Below are 17,196 nucleotides of genomic sequence, written 5' to 3' on the forward strand. Positions count from 1 at the left end.
ACAGCAAGAAGGTCCAGGTTCGAGCCCCGTGGCTGGCGAGGGCCTTTCTGTGAGGAGTTTGCATGTTCTCCCCATGTCCGCGTGGGTTTCCTCCGGGTGCTCTGGTTTCCCCCACGGTCCAAAGACATGCAGGTTAGGTTAACTGGTGACTCTAAATTGACCGTAGGTGTGAATGGTTGTCTGTGGCTATGTGTCAGCCCTGTGATGACCTGGTGACTTGTCCAGGGTGTACCCCGCCTTTCGCCCGTAGTCAGCTAGGATAGGCTCCAGCTTGCCTGCGACCCTGTAGAACAGGATAAAGTGGCTAGAGATAATGAGATGAGAATGAGATGAGTTTATTTAAAAACACCCTGACAAACCGATCCAAATTAGTGATCAAAAATCTGAGTTGAGAACCAGGCAATGGTCAAGCAAGGCACAGAGAAGATATCAAAAGAGGAGACAAAGGGCAAAATAAAAAATGGAATTAGAAACCAGAAGAGCAACACTGTGCTACAAAAGGCTTGGTAATATAAGACACTAGGTACAGTGCATATACTTCGCAAAGTCTGTGTGTAGTGAGATTCATAAGCATGTGTTGGGATTGCACTCTAATCCAGAACAGGTACATGGTAGTTAGTCCTAATGGCATTGCATGTGTATATATGAGTAGCAGTTTGAGGTATGCCTATGTGCACGCCAAACTCAAACATGTGTGAACGTGATGCCATTGAAGACAAACTTTATATCCTGGACCGTCTACAGCATGGTGAGAAAGCAACAAATTTGTCTAAAGAATATGGTATCCAGAAAATGCAATTTCAACTTTGAAAGAAAAAGAGCTGTGAGACTTCATCCATAACTGCAATCAAAATGATGGGCTGAAAAGAAAGATGATGCGACAAGCAAACAATGGCGAGTGACTTATTTCCTATACTTCATAAATACGTTGGTGAATTAAGCCTAGATATAAATTAAACACAGTTGATCTTGTTTTATATAACTTCAGTATTTGGTGTGACAAGTGGGTCCATTTCAGCATTACAAACTTTTCATTAAAACAAACTATTTGGACGGCCCCCAGGGAGTTCTTTATAGCAGGGTTGCAGTGCAATAGATATGTACACCTTTGTACACCTATGCATTCTGCTTTTGAAAAACACAAACATAAAAAAGTGACATGTTCATGAGTTTTTGAGCCCATATATCTACTTTTTTATCTAGCTGAAGCCCCTGGTGGAGCTTGTGCATGGTATTCCTTGTGCCGTGACAAAGAGACGACACATGCAGAAGGCTCTGGTTGAGTATCTGGCATCCTTTTGCTCCTGTAAATGTGCCCCATGTCCCAACAATGGCCGCCCAGCCTTGTCAGGGACAGAGTGTGTGTGTATCTGCCAGACTGGAACCTACGGGGCCAACTGTGAGAAACGGGCCAAGGACTACACTTCAGGTTTCTTTATTTAATTTGACAATGTAAATGACTGACTTAGATATGTGGCGATTTTTTAAAATCTTTATTTCTTTATCATTATTAATATGGATGTAAGTTAGCTAAAGTTAATAAGGTGGATGAAATTATGTGCTGTAGAAAATGTAATGTGGTATTATTCCAACCTGAGGAAAAATATTAGTGTATAACTTCTACTATGACATGTTTATAAGATGTCTATGTCAATATTATGATGCAGGGTGTAAGAAATGTGTTACTAGTGCGCACTACACTGCAAAAAAATAATGTGATAATTGCACTAATTAAATGCAAATGAGCAAATATACTGGATTATTTTTTAATACTATGTAAGATATTGTAGTACTTTACTGCAAATAAGTTTTACAGTTGTTTACACTCAATTTACATTACTGTCACATTTACAGCCTTTTTAAAAATAGTGTATTTGAAAAGGGTTACTTCAGGGTCTTCTGGGTGGTTAATGGTTCTAGTTAGAAATCCTCTGTTATAGAGCTATACATTGAACCTCCTCTAAAGGGACAAACTGAAGAGCCCTTTGTATTAACAGATTTTATGATAGGAATTTGACTTATTAATGCTATCAGTGTATGTGTGTTATTGTCTCCATATCTAGAGGCAGTTGATGGCTACTGGAGCTGCTGGAGCTCATGGAGTGCTTGTGACTCAACCTTAAAGAAGCACCGCACTCGATCCTGTAATAACCCTGCTCCTCAGAAAGGAGGGAAACCCTGCCAGGGCCCTGAGCACCAAGAGGAGGAGTGCACCATCTCTATCTTCCAACAGTAAGTATGCACTCAAAGCACAGCAACATGAAGAAAGACCTAGCTGTGGTTTCCTATTGCCTCTTTCATACCGAAGACCATGGTTGGACCTGGGTTATTTGGCCAATGTTCAACCCTTCTTTTGTCAATTCAAACCAAGTCAGTCAACACAGGTTAATCCCTGGTCATGACAGTTCAGATAGGACCTGTGAGAGATGTGTAAATGTTAACTCACTGGCTGAAAATGGGTAGATATCATATCCATACACATTGTGTCTCGATCTCACACACTCTATTCCTCTTGGCTGCATTGTCTCTGCACCTGTTGTAAGTGAGGCTTTCTCTGCACTGGCTTTAGTTGGTACCCCATATGATGAGAAAGGGAATAAAAGTATTTTGCTTCATTTGTGCATCGTTTATGCACGCAAGATAAAATATTTGTGCTCAAATAGTTTTAGAGAAATTAACCAGTAAATGTTTTAATAATGTGATGTCACCCAGCATCTCATTAACAACTTAAGAAATAATGAAGCACATATGTTTATTTTGCATGTACAAATGCACAAACAAATAAAAATACTTTTATTCACGTTCTCAGCATATGCGGTGCCAACATGTGTGTGCATGCGAAACGGTGTGAGCTGCTGCTCATGCACGTTTTAATTTCATGAGCATGGCAAGTGGCCTGGTCGGTGTCAAGGAGGGGTGTTTTCATAAACCCTGCCACTGTCTGTATGAGTAAATAAAGAGGCATAAAACTTTAGTTTGTGTTCAGCTCGACTGCAGGATTCATTCTACTCTTTAACATAGAAAATGAGCAACAATGACAGGGGCGGACTGGGGCAAAAAAGTGGCCCGGGAATTTAGTACTTGACTGGCCTACTCAGGGGCCAGGGCGGCGGATGATGGCGGCAGATGCTGGAGGCAGATGGAGGCGGATGATGCGGTAGATGCTGGAGGTGGATGATGGAGGAGGATGCTGGAGGCAGATGATGGAGGCGGATGATGGTGGCGGATGCTGGAGGCGGATGATGGTGGCGGATGCTGGAGGCGGATGATGGTGGCGGATGCTGGAGGCGGATGATGGTGGCGGATGCTGGAGGCGGATGATGGTGGCAGACGCTGGAGGCGGATGATGCGGCGGACGCTGGAGGCGGATGATGCGGCGGACGCTGGAGGCGAATGATGCGGCGGACGCTGGAGGCGGATGATGCGGCGGATGCTGGAGGTGGAACAAATATGTTCACATATGTGGGAGACAAAAAAATATGCATGTAAACATTATTGAAGGGATAATGACATCATTTAACCTGAGGCCTTGATTAGAACAAATATATAATAGTTTTTATAGTTACTTAAAATGGTCTGCAATAGTTGCTTAATAGTGTGAAGATTGGTGAACATGTAAGTCACACTAATAATAATCAGACCATAATAGTTAACATATCACCTTACTGAAGTAGCAATTTCTGCAGCAGCACACTTTTCTCTGCAACACCATCTATGATGTCCTCGCTATCCAGCATCTTAAGAACATCTTGCTGAGTGGCCATGAGCAATTTGGAGGAAGAGCTGAGCTGTGAGTACTGTTTCATAGTTCAGCAGCCTTGCAATGAAGCCACGTACATCGACCCTAGTAGTGGTGTTAATGTTCTGTTCATCTTGGATGGCTGAAAGAGTGTAAAGGACATCAACATACAGGGCTCCATCTGGCTTTCCAAAAGCTTCAAATACCTTGGTCAAAGCACTGTCTTTTGCCCACCAGCGTGTCTCTCCAATCGGAGCAAGACGTCTGTGTTTAGGGTCCTTCCTGTCCTTCTCCCAAATGGACATCCTCTGGTAGGACTCTCTGACAAAAACAGCAATGTTATTGATGAGAGAAAAAAAGAGAGCCACTTTCTGAGACAGACTGTGTTGTGTCTGCTAAAACAAGGTTGAGGATGTGTGAATAACACCACACATGGAGCTGATGAGGGGACTTTTCTGAGAGAAGTGCGAAGAAGCCTTTATATATTGACCCTGCATGTTGGTGGCCTCATCCGTTGAATTTCCAGTGCACTGCTTCATATCCAGGTTCATGTTTGCCAGCACCTCACTCACAACTTTGACAAAGTACTGCCCAGTGGATGCCTCACATTTAATTAGAGCAACAAGTCTCTCATGAACAATGTCTGTTACATATCTTATGATGACAGAGCACTGATCTTGGGCTGTGATGTCCTGTGTAGTATCAATCTGGACAGTGAACATACCAGATTCTTGGATTTGTTTTGCGATGGTGGCCTTCATTATGTGTTGGATGGTTGTAATGATGTTGTTGATGGTAGTTTTGAACAGGAAAGTAACTAGAGAACCTCTACCACTGCTGGATCCAGACTGGTGTATTTTCTTACTCTTTTCTATGAAAAGAGTGAGGTGTTCCTTGAGGCAAACATATTTTGAAAGCAACACAATAATTTCCAAGAAGTTGCCATGATCCACTGTATAATCATCAAGCATGTATGCTGTCTCAGACTGTGACCCTCTGTAGCTCAAACCTCTTTTTCCAGTGAGCTTCACTAAGATGCGCTCCAACACTTGCCGCCTCTTGCGCACCTGCACTTTACAAAGAGACATCTGATGTCCCATGAGAAGGTTCTCAACATTGCGTTTTGAGGACCTAAGGAAATACGCTTCTGCACAACCTCTGTGTAGATTGCTCCTCTCATGTTCTTCCACTCTCTGATGTATGTGTTTCTGGTCTGTCATGCCAGTGATGAACAAACTGCTATCTGTAGCCTTAGCAAATGCCATACAAAGGAAGCAGAAGAGTGCTTGTCTGTCTTCACTGTATGAAAGCCATTTCCTATTTGTGCCATATTTGCAAGAAAAAGCTCTCTGCACTATAGCCTTCTCTGCCTTCTGCTGGGGATGATGACTCAAGAAATAATCTAAGTCCTCTGGTTTTGGCCTTGTAAAAAGAATCAACTTTTGAACAGAGCGCACTGATTTCCTGGGCTTGGCTTCCTCTAGCAGTAGCTGGATCATCTTCAGTCTAAATAAGAGATTAGTACTGTTAGTATTGTTTTAGTAAACCACTAAACCAAACTATCAGTAAAATATAATTTTTTGATAATAGGGCTAAGATGGTTAAAAAAAAATGTTATGTTGTTAGTATACTAGGCCTAGCAGTATTGTGTGTGGACTACACTAGTAATGACATTTTTACAGCCAAACTAGCCTAAATGCGTTGTGCTAAAAGTTAGCAAGCTAGCTAAATAATGTTATAATATTACAGCCGCCCACCCGAGTAGCATCCCCCTCCGGGTCATGTTGTCCTCCAGACAGCGACACCGCGAGAGCTGCAGGTGCTGCTGAGGATGGTGCAGATGATGCAGCAGCAGAAAATATATTTGCCAGTTTCCGACACTTGGCCGCATCTGCTTGTAGTGCGTGCCTTTTCTTTTCTCTTAATTTTTGTGCACCTCCCTTGCATTTCCTCTCCATTTTTGCACAGCTGATTAATTGATTGACAGATGAAGAGGGAGAAGGGGGCTGGACCGAAACCCTCGGCCTTCGGCTCAGCTGTGATTGGCCAACAGCCCCACGACTGACGCTCATGTAAGCCAATGCTGATTATCCAGACACTAGAGAAACTGTTAACATTGCTTATCATATTAAAGGCCAGCACAACTGTATTTTTTTTTTCTCCGCCGGCCCACACTGAACCACCGGCCCACCAGGAAAACTCCCGCTACTCCCGATGTCCAGTCCACCCCTGAACAATGACCTCCTGAGGTGATTAACAATATGTCCTTTTAGCATCAGGCAAGTACAGTGTGTCAGATTGCAGGCACTTACAGATGTATGTGCAGAAAGAGACTGAGAAGCGCACTGCAAAGAAAGCCAAATCGTGTGACGAGAGACGTAGTCGGTAACCAGGCGAGGGTCGATCGATCATGCAAACAACACAAAGTAGGTGAGGCAAAAGACAAGAGAGAAATGCTAGCAGGGGTCAAAATAACAAGATATTGGGCAGACAATGAAACAGCTCAGTAGTACTGGTTGGAACGCAGAACGATACTTAGCAATGAAAGTGTGGAACTGGCATGGTTATATGGGGAGACTAATGATGTGTGTGATGATTGTCAGCTGAGTTCAATAGGCCAGTGACCGAGGGCGCCGTGTGTTCTGGGATGTGTAGTTCTGGGAGTCCATGAGATTGTGTTTTCAATGGGGATACTGACAGAACCCCCCTGAGGAGCTCTATTCTTTCTGGGCCGACCTCTCCCTCTAGGTGCAGGCTTGTCTGGATGCTGAGCGTGGAATTCTTGTTTGAGCAGAGGGTCCAGGATGTCCTAGGCTTCTACCCAGCTCTGTTCCTCTGGACCATAACCCTCCCAGTCTACCAGGTACTCAATATGCCCTCTTCTGCATCTAGAGTCCAGTATCTTGTTTACCTGGTAGATGGGTTCTCCTTCCAGTTCCAGACCTGGGTATTCTTGTGTTGGTAATTTGGATGACAAAGGATCTGGGATGGCAGGTTTCAGGCATGAGACATGAAATGTGGGGGAGATTTGGCTGTATGTGGGGAGTTCCAGTCTATATGAGACTTCGTTGATGCGTTTAATGACTTTGAACGTTCCGATGTAGCATGGTTGAAGTTTATGTGTGTTGGGTTCATGTAGATGTTTTGTGGAGACCAAGACCCTGTCGCCTGGGGAAAAATCCGGGTTCAGGCCCCTGTGCTTGTCTGCATACTCCTTGTACTTGGTGTTGACGGATTCTAAGCATTGGTGCACCTCCTCCCATACTTCTTGGCTGCACTTGAACCAGTCCTCTACTGATTGTACCTGGGCTGGGGTGTCATCTCAGGGGAACAGGGGCGGTTGGTAGCTGAGTATGCACTGAAAAGGTGTTAGCTGTGTTGCTGAATGTTTCAGGGAATTTTGTGCATACTCGGCCCAGGGGAGGAACTGCGCCCAGTCCCCCTGGTTACACATACAGAAGATTCTCAGGAAGCAGCCTACTTCCTGATTGGCCCTTTCAACTTGACCATTAGATTGCAGGTGATAACTGGATGTGAGGATGACTGATACTCCCAGGTGTTCCATGAAGCATGACCAGAAGCATGATATAAACTGTCACTGATGATGTCTTCTGGGATGCCAAAGTACCTGAAGATATGGTGAAACATGAGTTCTGCTGTTTGAAATGCTGTGGGGAGGCCCGGTAGAGGAATAAGCTTAAGTGACTTGGAAAACCTGTCGATGATTACCAGGATGGTGGTGTTACCTTGAGATAGTGGAAGATCTGTGAGGAAGTCCACAGCAAGGTGTGGCCAGGGTCATCATGGCATGGGAAGAGGGCACAACTTTTCTGCTGGCAGTGTCCTGGGAACCTTGGCCTGTGCACAATCCAAGCATGACATGACAAACAGTGATTTCTGTCAGCATGTTCTCCCTCCAGTACTTGTTTTTCAGCATCTGGTAGGTTCTTTGACTACCTGGATGTCCAGTCACTGGGGACATGTGAGCCCAGGTGATAAGGTGCCCCTAGAGTGACCTTGGTACATAAAGAAGGCCAAGTGGAAGCTTCTCAGGTGTGGATCTGGGCTGTGCTCCTCTGATCTCTTGATCTAGATCCCAGGTGATAGACTGGATGAAGCACTTGGCGGGTATAATGGGGTGGTCTGAAGAATCTGGCAGTACAGGGTTAAAGTTGCGAGACAGGGTGTCAGCTTTGGTGTTCTTGGAACCTGGACAAAATGCTATTGTGAAATCAAATCTGGTTTAAAAAAAAGTGCCCATCTTGCTTGGCGGGGCTTCAACCTCTTAGCTTTCCTTAGGTACTCAAGATTCTTTTGACCAGTGAGACTCATGATTGGATGTGCTACTCCCTCCAGCCAGTGTCTCCACTCCTCCAATGCCAACTTGATGGCTAACAGTTCTCGGTTTCTCACATCATAATTCCTTTCTGCAGAAGTTAGCTTCTTTGAGAAGTATGCTATGGGGTGGAGCTTGTTCTTCTCACCAAAATGTTGGGACTACCACCTACTCCGGTGTTGGATGCATCTACTTCTACTATGAAAGGTTTGGTGGGATCCAGATGCTGTAGAATCGGAACAGAGACGAAGGCTTTCTTGAGCTTGTTGAAGGCATCCTCAGCTGATGGGTTCCAGCTGAACTTCTTGGGGCCCTTCTTTAGCAAGGTGGTGAGGGGAGATGCAATGGAACTGAAGTTCCTGATGAAATGATGGTAGAAGTTTGCAAACCCAAGGAAATGTTGCAGGTCCTTGACAGAGGTGGGAACTGGCCATTCAGTGACTGCAGAGACCTTGCTGGAGTCCATGCTAATGCCCTCAGCACTGATGTAGCCCAAGAATGAGATGCACTGTTGATGGAACTCACATTTCTCTGCCTTGACGTACAGGTGGTTGTCGAGCAGACACTGCAGGACTGTGGGCACATGGTGAATGTGGCTTTCTTCATCTGGAGAGTAAATGAGGATATCATCGATGTAAGCAATGATGAATCTGCCAAGCATGTCCCTAAGAAAATCATTTATGAAGCACTGGAACACACTGGGTGCTGAAGCCAGGCCATATGGCATGACCCAGTACTCAAAGTGACCAGTAGTGGTGCTGAATGCAGTCTTCCACTCATCTCCCTCCCTGATCCAAATCAGGTTGTAGGCACTTCATAGGTTGAGCTTGCTAAAGATCTTGGCACAGTGAAGTTATTCAAGAGCAGCAGGGATCAGGGGCAGGGGATACAGATACTTAACCAATACCTGATTGGGTCCTCTATAATCAATGCATGGATGAAGCCCTCCTCCTCATTTCTCCATAAAAAATAATCCAGCAAAAGCAGGAGATTTTGAGGGACAGATGTATCCTTGTTTGAGGGCCTCTTGAATGTATTCCTCCATGGCAACATGCTCCTTCTGAGACAACAGGTAGATTCTGCCTCTAGGAGGTGACATCCCTGGCAGCAGGTCTATGGCGCAGTCATAGGGTCTGTGAGGTAATAAACCACAGGCCTCTCCCTTGCTGAAGACCTCCCTGAGATTCAAGCAGTGCTCAGGAACATGTTCCATGGAGTCGGGCTAGGGGCTTTCCACCGAAGTGGATGAAATCTGTAACTGTGGCAGAGAGAGACAATGCTGAAAACAGGTGTCTGACCATTGAAGGATCTCCTTGTTCTGCCACGAGATGAGTGGATCATGGAGTTGCAGCCAGGGGTAGCCAAGAATAATGTCATGGTTGAGAGTGTGAGTGATATACAGTGAGATGAGTCCAGAATGTAAGGCTCCCACCTGAAGTCAGACTGGGGCAGTGCGTGTGGAGACTATGCCGTCTCCAATGGGTCCTCCATCAATGGCATGGATGCTGAGCTTACTTTGTAACAGTGTAGTGGGCAGGTTGAGCTTCTGAGTGGCCGAGAGGCTGATGAAGTTGCCCTCTGCCCCCAAGTTTATAAAGGCAGACAAAACATGCACGGAGGAAGCAAATTTTAGTAGCACTGGAACTTCTAAAGATTTAGACTTAAACTTTCTTACCAGACTCACAGTGCAAGCTGGTGCTTCAGCTGGGCTAGCATGGGGTGGCCGGATGGGACAGTCATGAATCAGATGTTCTGAATCTCCACAATAAAAACATAAACCCTCCTTACGGCAACGTTCATGCTCGGAGTGCTTTAACTTGGTGCGGATGATATCCATGGGCATGGGATCATCAGTTGTGCAATTGAAAAAACTGTTCTCCTTTAACGAGGGATGATGAGTCAATAGCTGGTCTATGCAGATGGCCATATCAATCAGCGCATTGAATGTGAGCTGTTCATCTCGGCATACCAGTTCTTGCAGGACCTCAGACAGCAGTCCTTGACGAAACACTGCTTTGAGAGCTGGTTCATTCCATCCACTGGCCGCAGCCATTGTTCTGAACTCCAGTGCATACTCTGCTACTCCTCTTGATCCTTGGCAAAGGGAGAGCAAACTCTCACTGACTTCTACTCCTTGGGGCTCGTAATCAAAAACTCGAGAGAACATGGAGAGAAATCGCTCATAGGATGGCGTGTGCTCACCACCTCTCCTCCAAACTGCACTGGCCCATCGTAACGCTTTGCCAGAAAGAAAGGACAACAGCTGAGAGATCTTCTGCTTGTCAGAGAGATGAGGCACGGAGGAAAAATGCAGGGAACATTGAAGCAGAAATCCCTTACATGCATATGGATCCCTGGTGTATTTCTCAGGAGGCGGAAGTGGCAGCATGGAGTGAGCAGATGACTCAGGGCGTGTTTGGAGGGCCTGTGACATCACAGACGTTAGTTGGGCCATCCTGGTGTTGAGGTCGGCTAACATCTGCTGATATTCTCCTAACAATGGCCTCTGAGCATTCAGAGCAATCTGGTTAGTTCCTTACACTACATCCATGTTATGGCAAAGTATCCTGTCAGATTGCCAGCACTTACGGATGTATGTGCAGAAAGAGATTGAGAAGCAGACTGCAAACAAAGTCAAATCATGTGACAAGAGACATAGATGGTAACCAGGCAAGGGTTGATCAATCATGCAAAAAACACAAAGTAGGCAAGGCAAAAGATGAGAAAGAAATACTAGCAGGGATCAAAATAATGAGATAACAGGCAGCCAATGAAAAGTACTGGTTGGAACACAGAACGATACTTCACAGTGAAGGTGTGGAACCGGTGTGGTTATATGGGGAGACTAATGATGTGTGTGATGATTGTCAGCTGAGTTCAATAGGCCAGTGACAGAGGGCGCTGTGTGTTCTGGGATGTGTAGTTCTGGGAGTCCATGTTTGTAGTTTGGTTAGTGACTGTGTTTTCAATGGGGATGCTGACACAGTGTAATATCTTCAGAAAATACCTTATTTACTACAAAATGTGTAAACAGTGAAAATGGGGGGACTGTGAAATAAACAATAAATGCCCATCTGTATCCTGGTTATTAAGGTGCACTTGAATTATTGAATTAGGCCCTAAGATTGTGAGTGCCCTAGGTTTGTTATGTTTTGGTTTTGTGCATTTTCTCATGAGATTTGTGGAGTGTGCATGACCAGCCAATGGGAAACCATTTACTACAAGTGTCTGATCACTTGTTGCCACTGAAGCAGGAAGATACATTTTTAAACAAATAAATATTTAATTTTTGTGTGTTTTCACTGTTTTTCTGGCGGCACAGTGGTGTAGTGGTTAGCATTGTCGCCTCACAGCAAGAAGGTCCTGGGTTTGAGCCCAGCAGCTGGCGAGGGCCTTTCTGTGTGGAGTTTGCATGTTCTCCCCATATCTGTGTGAGTTTCCTCCGGGTGCTCCGGTTTCCCCCACAGTCCAAAGGCATGCAGGTTAGGTTAATTGGTGGCTCTAAATTGACCATAGGTGTGAATGGTTGTTTGTCTCTGTGTCAGCCCTGCAATAACCTGGTGAGTTGTCCAGGGTGTACCCCGCCTCTCACCCATAGCTGGGATAGGCTCCAGCTTGCCTGCGACCCTGTAGAACAGGATAAAGTGGCTAGAGATAATGAGATGAGATGAGACAGTATTGCCTCCACATTTCGTGAGTCTACTGAGCGTTATTATTCTGATGCTCCTTTTCCACCAAATCAGTTCCAGGGCTGGTTCGGGGCCAGTGCTGGTTCACAACTCGTTCAACTTGCGAGCCAGTTGAGAACCAGTTTGCTTTTCCATAGCTCGGGGTGCTAAGGGGAGCCACGTCATTATGTCGCTGTACACTACCGTTCAAAAGTTTGGGGTCACCCAGACAATTTTGTGTTTTCCATGAAAAGTCACACTTTTATTTACCACCATAAGTTGTAAAATGAATAGAAAATATAGTCAAGACATTTTTCTGGCCATTTTGAGCATTTAATCGACCCCACAAATGTGATGCTCCAGAAACTCAATCTGCTCAAAGGAAGGTCAGTTTTATAACTTCTCTAAAGAGCTAAATTGTTTTCAGCTGTGCTAACATGATTGTACAAGGGTTTTCTAATCATCCATTAGCCTTCTGAGGCAATGAGCAAACACATTGTACCATTAGAACACTGGAGTGATAGTTGCTGGAAATGGGCCTCTATACACCTATGTAGAATAGATATTGCACCAAAAAACAGACATTTAGTAGAATTTAGCTAGAATAGTCATTTACCACATTAGCAATGTATAGAGTGTATTTCTGATTAGTTTAAAGTGATCTTCATTGAAAAGAACAGTGCTTTTTTTTCAAAAATAAGGAAATTTCAAAGTGACCCCAAACTTTTGAATGGTAGTGTATATGTCAGTTATGTCGCTGTATACGTCAGTTACGTTGCTGTATACGTCAGTTATGTCACTGCGTTTGCATAAACCTTGGCGTGAACATCGAAGCAACAACAACACGGAGAAGAAGCAGCAACAACAACAACAATAATGGATGACTTCGCGTTTGTACAGCTGCTGCTTCTCATCGCTTAAAAATGGCAACCTTTCGTGGTCTTGCTATTGTTGTCGGTCTTAACAACTCCACCCCCCCGCTGACATAAGCGGTTCTTTCCTCTGGCCCAGCAAAGACTTGGTGCTAGCCTGGAACCAGTTTTTCTGGCCCCAGAGCCAGTTTTTTTGTCAGTGGAAACAGAAAACCCGGTTCCAAACTAAGCACTGGCCCCAAACCAGCCCTGGAACTGCTTTGGTGGAAAAGGGGCAAGATTGTATTCCTGTGTATGACCCTTTTTGCCTTAGAGTTTTCTCCCGTTTTGCCTAGCCCTTGTGTTTGTTTGATCATTTCTCGATCCTTGCCTGTTTTCCGACCACGATTTGTCTAGCCCTCGTTACTGTTTTGGATCTCTTGGTATTGACCTGGTCTGGCTTTTGTACATTGTCTTTTTCCATTGTGCTCATTAAAACCTTGAGTTCATTCATAATCCACGAGCGTCTGGTTTGTTACAGCCGTGTTACACTTTTTTTTAAATTACATTTTAATTCTTATATTGACATTGATGGGCACTCAAGGCTCATTTTCTGAATAATCTTTCATACATATCTATGGATAACTGGAGGGGTTTATTCTTAGAGTTCACGAAAAAAAAAAGTTTTCTTCCTGCCAACCACAACATTAACTCTTTTAGGGCTATTCAACCCTGCCTGCACCTGAAAGAGTGGTGAAAAGAGGGGATTTTTTTTGTGTGCCATCATTGTATAAAAGGAGAACTACTAGATATGTTGAGTTGTTTGCTGTTTTCTTATGTACAGTGTTCGGGACATTGTACCTTTTGTGATTTCAGTATTTTTCCTTGAACTTCAATTATTATATTTGAACATTATTTCCCTGTAATAATGAACAAACAGGACATTTATGTGGACACTTTTTGACTCCACACCATTGATATGGATGTTATGAATCAAGGTCTTGCTTTTCCAGTCAACAATGTTGTTGTACCACCTTTTCAATTGACATTTTAGATATTTTATTAAAAAGTTGGTACATCTTGGAAAACAACTATGCTTATACAGGAAGTAAGATTTATCTACTGTACTTCTCAAGTTATTGAGTTATTCAGTGTGTTTGTCCATGAAGGTAATGAACCAAGGTCTGCCAACGATACATTTTTAGCAGTAGAACAAGAAAACTCAATTTGCTCTTATTTAGTTACTGTAACCTCTTCTATACATTTCACATAACTGTCAGAAGCAGTGGAGTGAGTGGAGACGAATGCAGAAGAGTATGTTTATTATAAAAATACCAATCAGGCTTACAGTCCAAGTTGGTAGGCAGAATCATAAATGATTAAACAGGTGAAAAGGTTGAGGGAGGCACAAACGGACTGGTGTAGACAAAGACAAGATCACAATCCAAAAAATACAAAACCACATGTTGAGAACCGGGAAGACAATCTAAACAATAGCTCGGTAATGGTGACAGTCAACGCAATACTTCACAACATGTGTGAGTGCTCAGCGTCCTTATAAGTGCACGCCGATTGCACTTTAATCTGAGACAGGTGCGAGCACTTAGTTTTTGAGGTGTGTGCTGCTCTGAGCATGCACGAATGTGTGCGGATGTGACAATAACACAAAAATATTAAACATTGCAGTGAGTAACTATTAAATTAACTTATTTTGACTTAGGTGACAAAACAAAAAAATCCCTTTTGCATGTCTTGTAGCATTTCCATTGTGCTGTGTATATTACTTCACACGTTAGCAAGAGGCTCATGAGCTTAGCATGGCAGAGTCTAGCTAAACATTTCTATTTTGACACATTACTGCAAAACTACTAAATTCTAAAGATTCACAGCACTCTTATCCCTTATACTGGGGTGCATTCATGTTATTTAGAGGAATATTAACCCAGACATCCCAACCTGCAAAAAAGTCATTTCAGGGAGGTAGCCCCAAACCCCATTCCCATCATACAAAAAGATGAACCGGACATGTCACAACAGAAAATTACTTTAGATACTGAAATAAATATGAATAGGACAAGGTTTTTTTTTCAGAGACTATTTACATGAATAAAAATACATCAAATAGCTTTTCTGAAACTAGTATTACAAAAACACAAAAACTAGCTGTGAAAAACTTTTGAGTTTTGCATTTTGGTAACTTGGTTGTGCTGTAGTCATCTCAGCCTATTTAAGGAATGCTGGGATATCTGTAGTCTGTTCCCGTTTGAGCCGAGTAAAGAGCAAAATGTGCCACCAGAGTGACAATCTACTGTGTGTTATTAGTGAAATACACCACAGAAAAATTGGCGATGAGGATAAAACATCTTAAAGTACAAAAGTATGGCTTTGCTAATAGGGACCAGAGGGGAATTCAGTCCAAAGATGGAGTCGTGGTCAGTGTATGTGGAACGTTTGGAGCAGTTCTTCTCAGCTAACAACATTGGTGAGGACAAGCAAATAGCCATGTTCCTAAGTGTAATGGGAGCAACAACTTATGGTCAATTGAGGAATTTAGTTCAACTGGCTAAGCCAAGGGCGGCACGGTGGTGTAGTGGTTAGCGCTGTCGCCTCACAGCAAGAAGGTCCTGGGTTCGAGCCCCATGGCCGGCAAGGGCCTTTCTGTGCGGAGTTTGCATGTTCTCCCCGTGTCCACGTGGGTTTCCTCCGGGTGCTCCGGTTTCCCCCACAGTCCAAAGACATGCAGGTTAGGTTAACTGGTGACTCTAAATTGACCGTAGGTGTGAATGTGAGTGTGAATGGTTGTCTGTGTCTATGTGTCAGCCCTGTGATGACCTGGTGACTTGTCCAGGGTGTACCCCGCCTTTCGCCCGTAGTCAGCTGGGATAGGCTCCAGCTTGCCTGCGACCCTGTAGAAGGATGAAGCGGCTAGAGATAATGAGATGAGATGAGATGAGATGAGATGAGATGGCTAAGCCAAAAGATAAATCTTACAGTGACATTGTGGGCATACTGACAAATCATTTAAGATTCCGTTTTAACTGCTGCAATCAAAAGGCTGATGAGACTGTGACTAGCTATGCAGCTGAGCTAAAGCAGCATGCAGTACATTGTCAGTTTGGGGCTACGTTGGATGAGGCGCTGCGGGATCGTTTCGTGAGTGGAATCGGCAATGAGGCATGCCAACGATGATTGCTGTCGGAGGCGAACCTGACTTTTGCACGGGTGTTAGAGATCGCGTTGAACATGGAGACTGCAGAGAAGGATGTGCTACAGCTCCGAAAGCAGGATTCGCACGCAGAGGCTGTGCACAAAGTGGAGGCGCGGTCCTCCAAATCAACGGGAAGAAAGTGCTACCGATGCAACGGTAAAAACCACAGCCCAGAGGTATGCTATTTCAAGGATTTAAAATGTTACAGTTCTGGAAAAATGGGACACATTAAAAGAGCTTGGAAAAGAAAAGTAACCACTGCTCAAACAAACAAAAGACATCATGAACATTCTGAAAGAAACACAAAGTATGTGGCGGCAGAAGAGACTGAATTGCCAATGTTTACACTAGCAAGTGACCAAGACTACAAACAAGCATTCAAAACGAACTTTATGGTGGATGACAAAGAAATTGAAATGGAAATTTACACTGGGGCTGCCGTAAGTATCATTTCAGAAAAACTATTTCAAGGGAAGTTCCTAGAACAGCCACTAGAAGCCACTAGAGTCAAGCTAAAGACTTACACAGGAAAAGTAATGCCTGGCGGCATGGTGGTGTAGTGGTTAGCGCTGTCGCCTCACAGCAAGAAGGTCCAGGTTCGAGCCCCGTGGCCAGCGAGGGCCTTTCTGTGTGGAGTTTGCATGTTCTCCCCGTGTCCGCGTGGGTTTCCTCCGGGTGCTCCAGTTTCCCCCACAGTCCAAAGACATGCAGGTTAGGTTAACTGGTGACTCTAAATTGACCGTAGGTGTGAATGTGAGTGTGAATGGTTGTCTGTGTCTATGTGTCAGCCCTGTGATGACCTGGTGACTTGTCCAGGGTGTACCCCGCCTTTCGCCTGTAGTCAGCTGGGATAGGCTCCAGCTTGCCTGCGACCCTGTAGAACAGGATAAAGTGGCTAGAGATAATGAGATGAGATGAGAATGAAGTAATGCCTGTGCTAGGGCAAGTTGAAGCCACAGTTAGCTACAGATAAAAAAAATGAACAGCTACCTGTGATTGCAGTGAGAGGTGCTGGCCCAGCATTGTGTGGTAGGAACTGGTTACAAAAGCTGATTTTGGATTGGAAAGAAATAAAACATGTTAGTGATATGCAGCAACCGAAATCAATAGAGGAAGTGCTGGAATACTCGGAGGTGTTTAAGGATGAACTGGACACTCTACGTGGCATCACAGCCAAAATTCTCATGAACCCAGAATTCAACCCAAAGTTTTGCAAGAGCCGCCCACTACCATTTGCCATGAAGTCAAGGATGGATGCCGAATTAGACCAACTGGAGAAAGCAGGCATAATCTCACCCGTTCAATACAGTGAGTGGGCTGCTCCAGTGGTACCGGTTGTAAAGAGAGACAATACAATTCGCTTTTGTGGAGATTACAAATTAACTGTCAATCAT

General features: G+C 44.3%; 1 protein-coding gene across 1 annotated transcript in view; it reads left to right on the forward strand.

Moving 5' to 3' along the window:
- Positions 1-17,196, forward strand: part of c6 (complement component 6) — a 194,797-nt gene that overhangs the window by 135,314 nt on the left and 42,287 nt on the right. Inside the window, exons 15-16 of the mRNA XM_060934862.1 lie at positions 1,204-1,429; positions 2,064-2,232. Of these exons, the coding sequence (XP_060790845.1) occupies positions 1,204-1,429; positions 2,064-2,232 (395 nt within the window). The remainder of the gene's footprint in view (positions 1-1,203; positions 1,430-2,063; positions 2,233-17,196) is intronic.

Source organism: Neoarius graeffei, chromosome 12 (assembly GCF_027579695.1).
Source record: "Neoarius graeffei isolate fNeoGra1 chromosome 12, fNeoGra1.pri, whole genome shotgun sequence".
Lineage (NCBI taxonomy): Eukaryota > Metazoa > Chordata > Actinopteri > Siluriformes > Ariidae > Neoarius > Neoarius graeffei.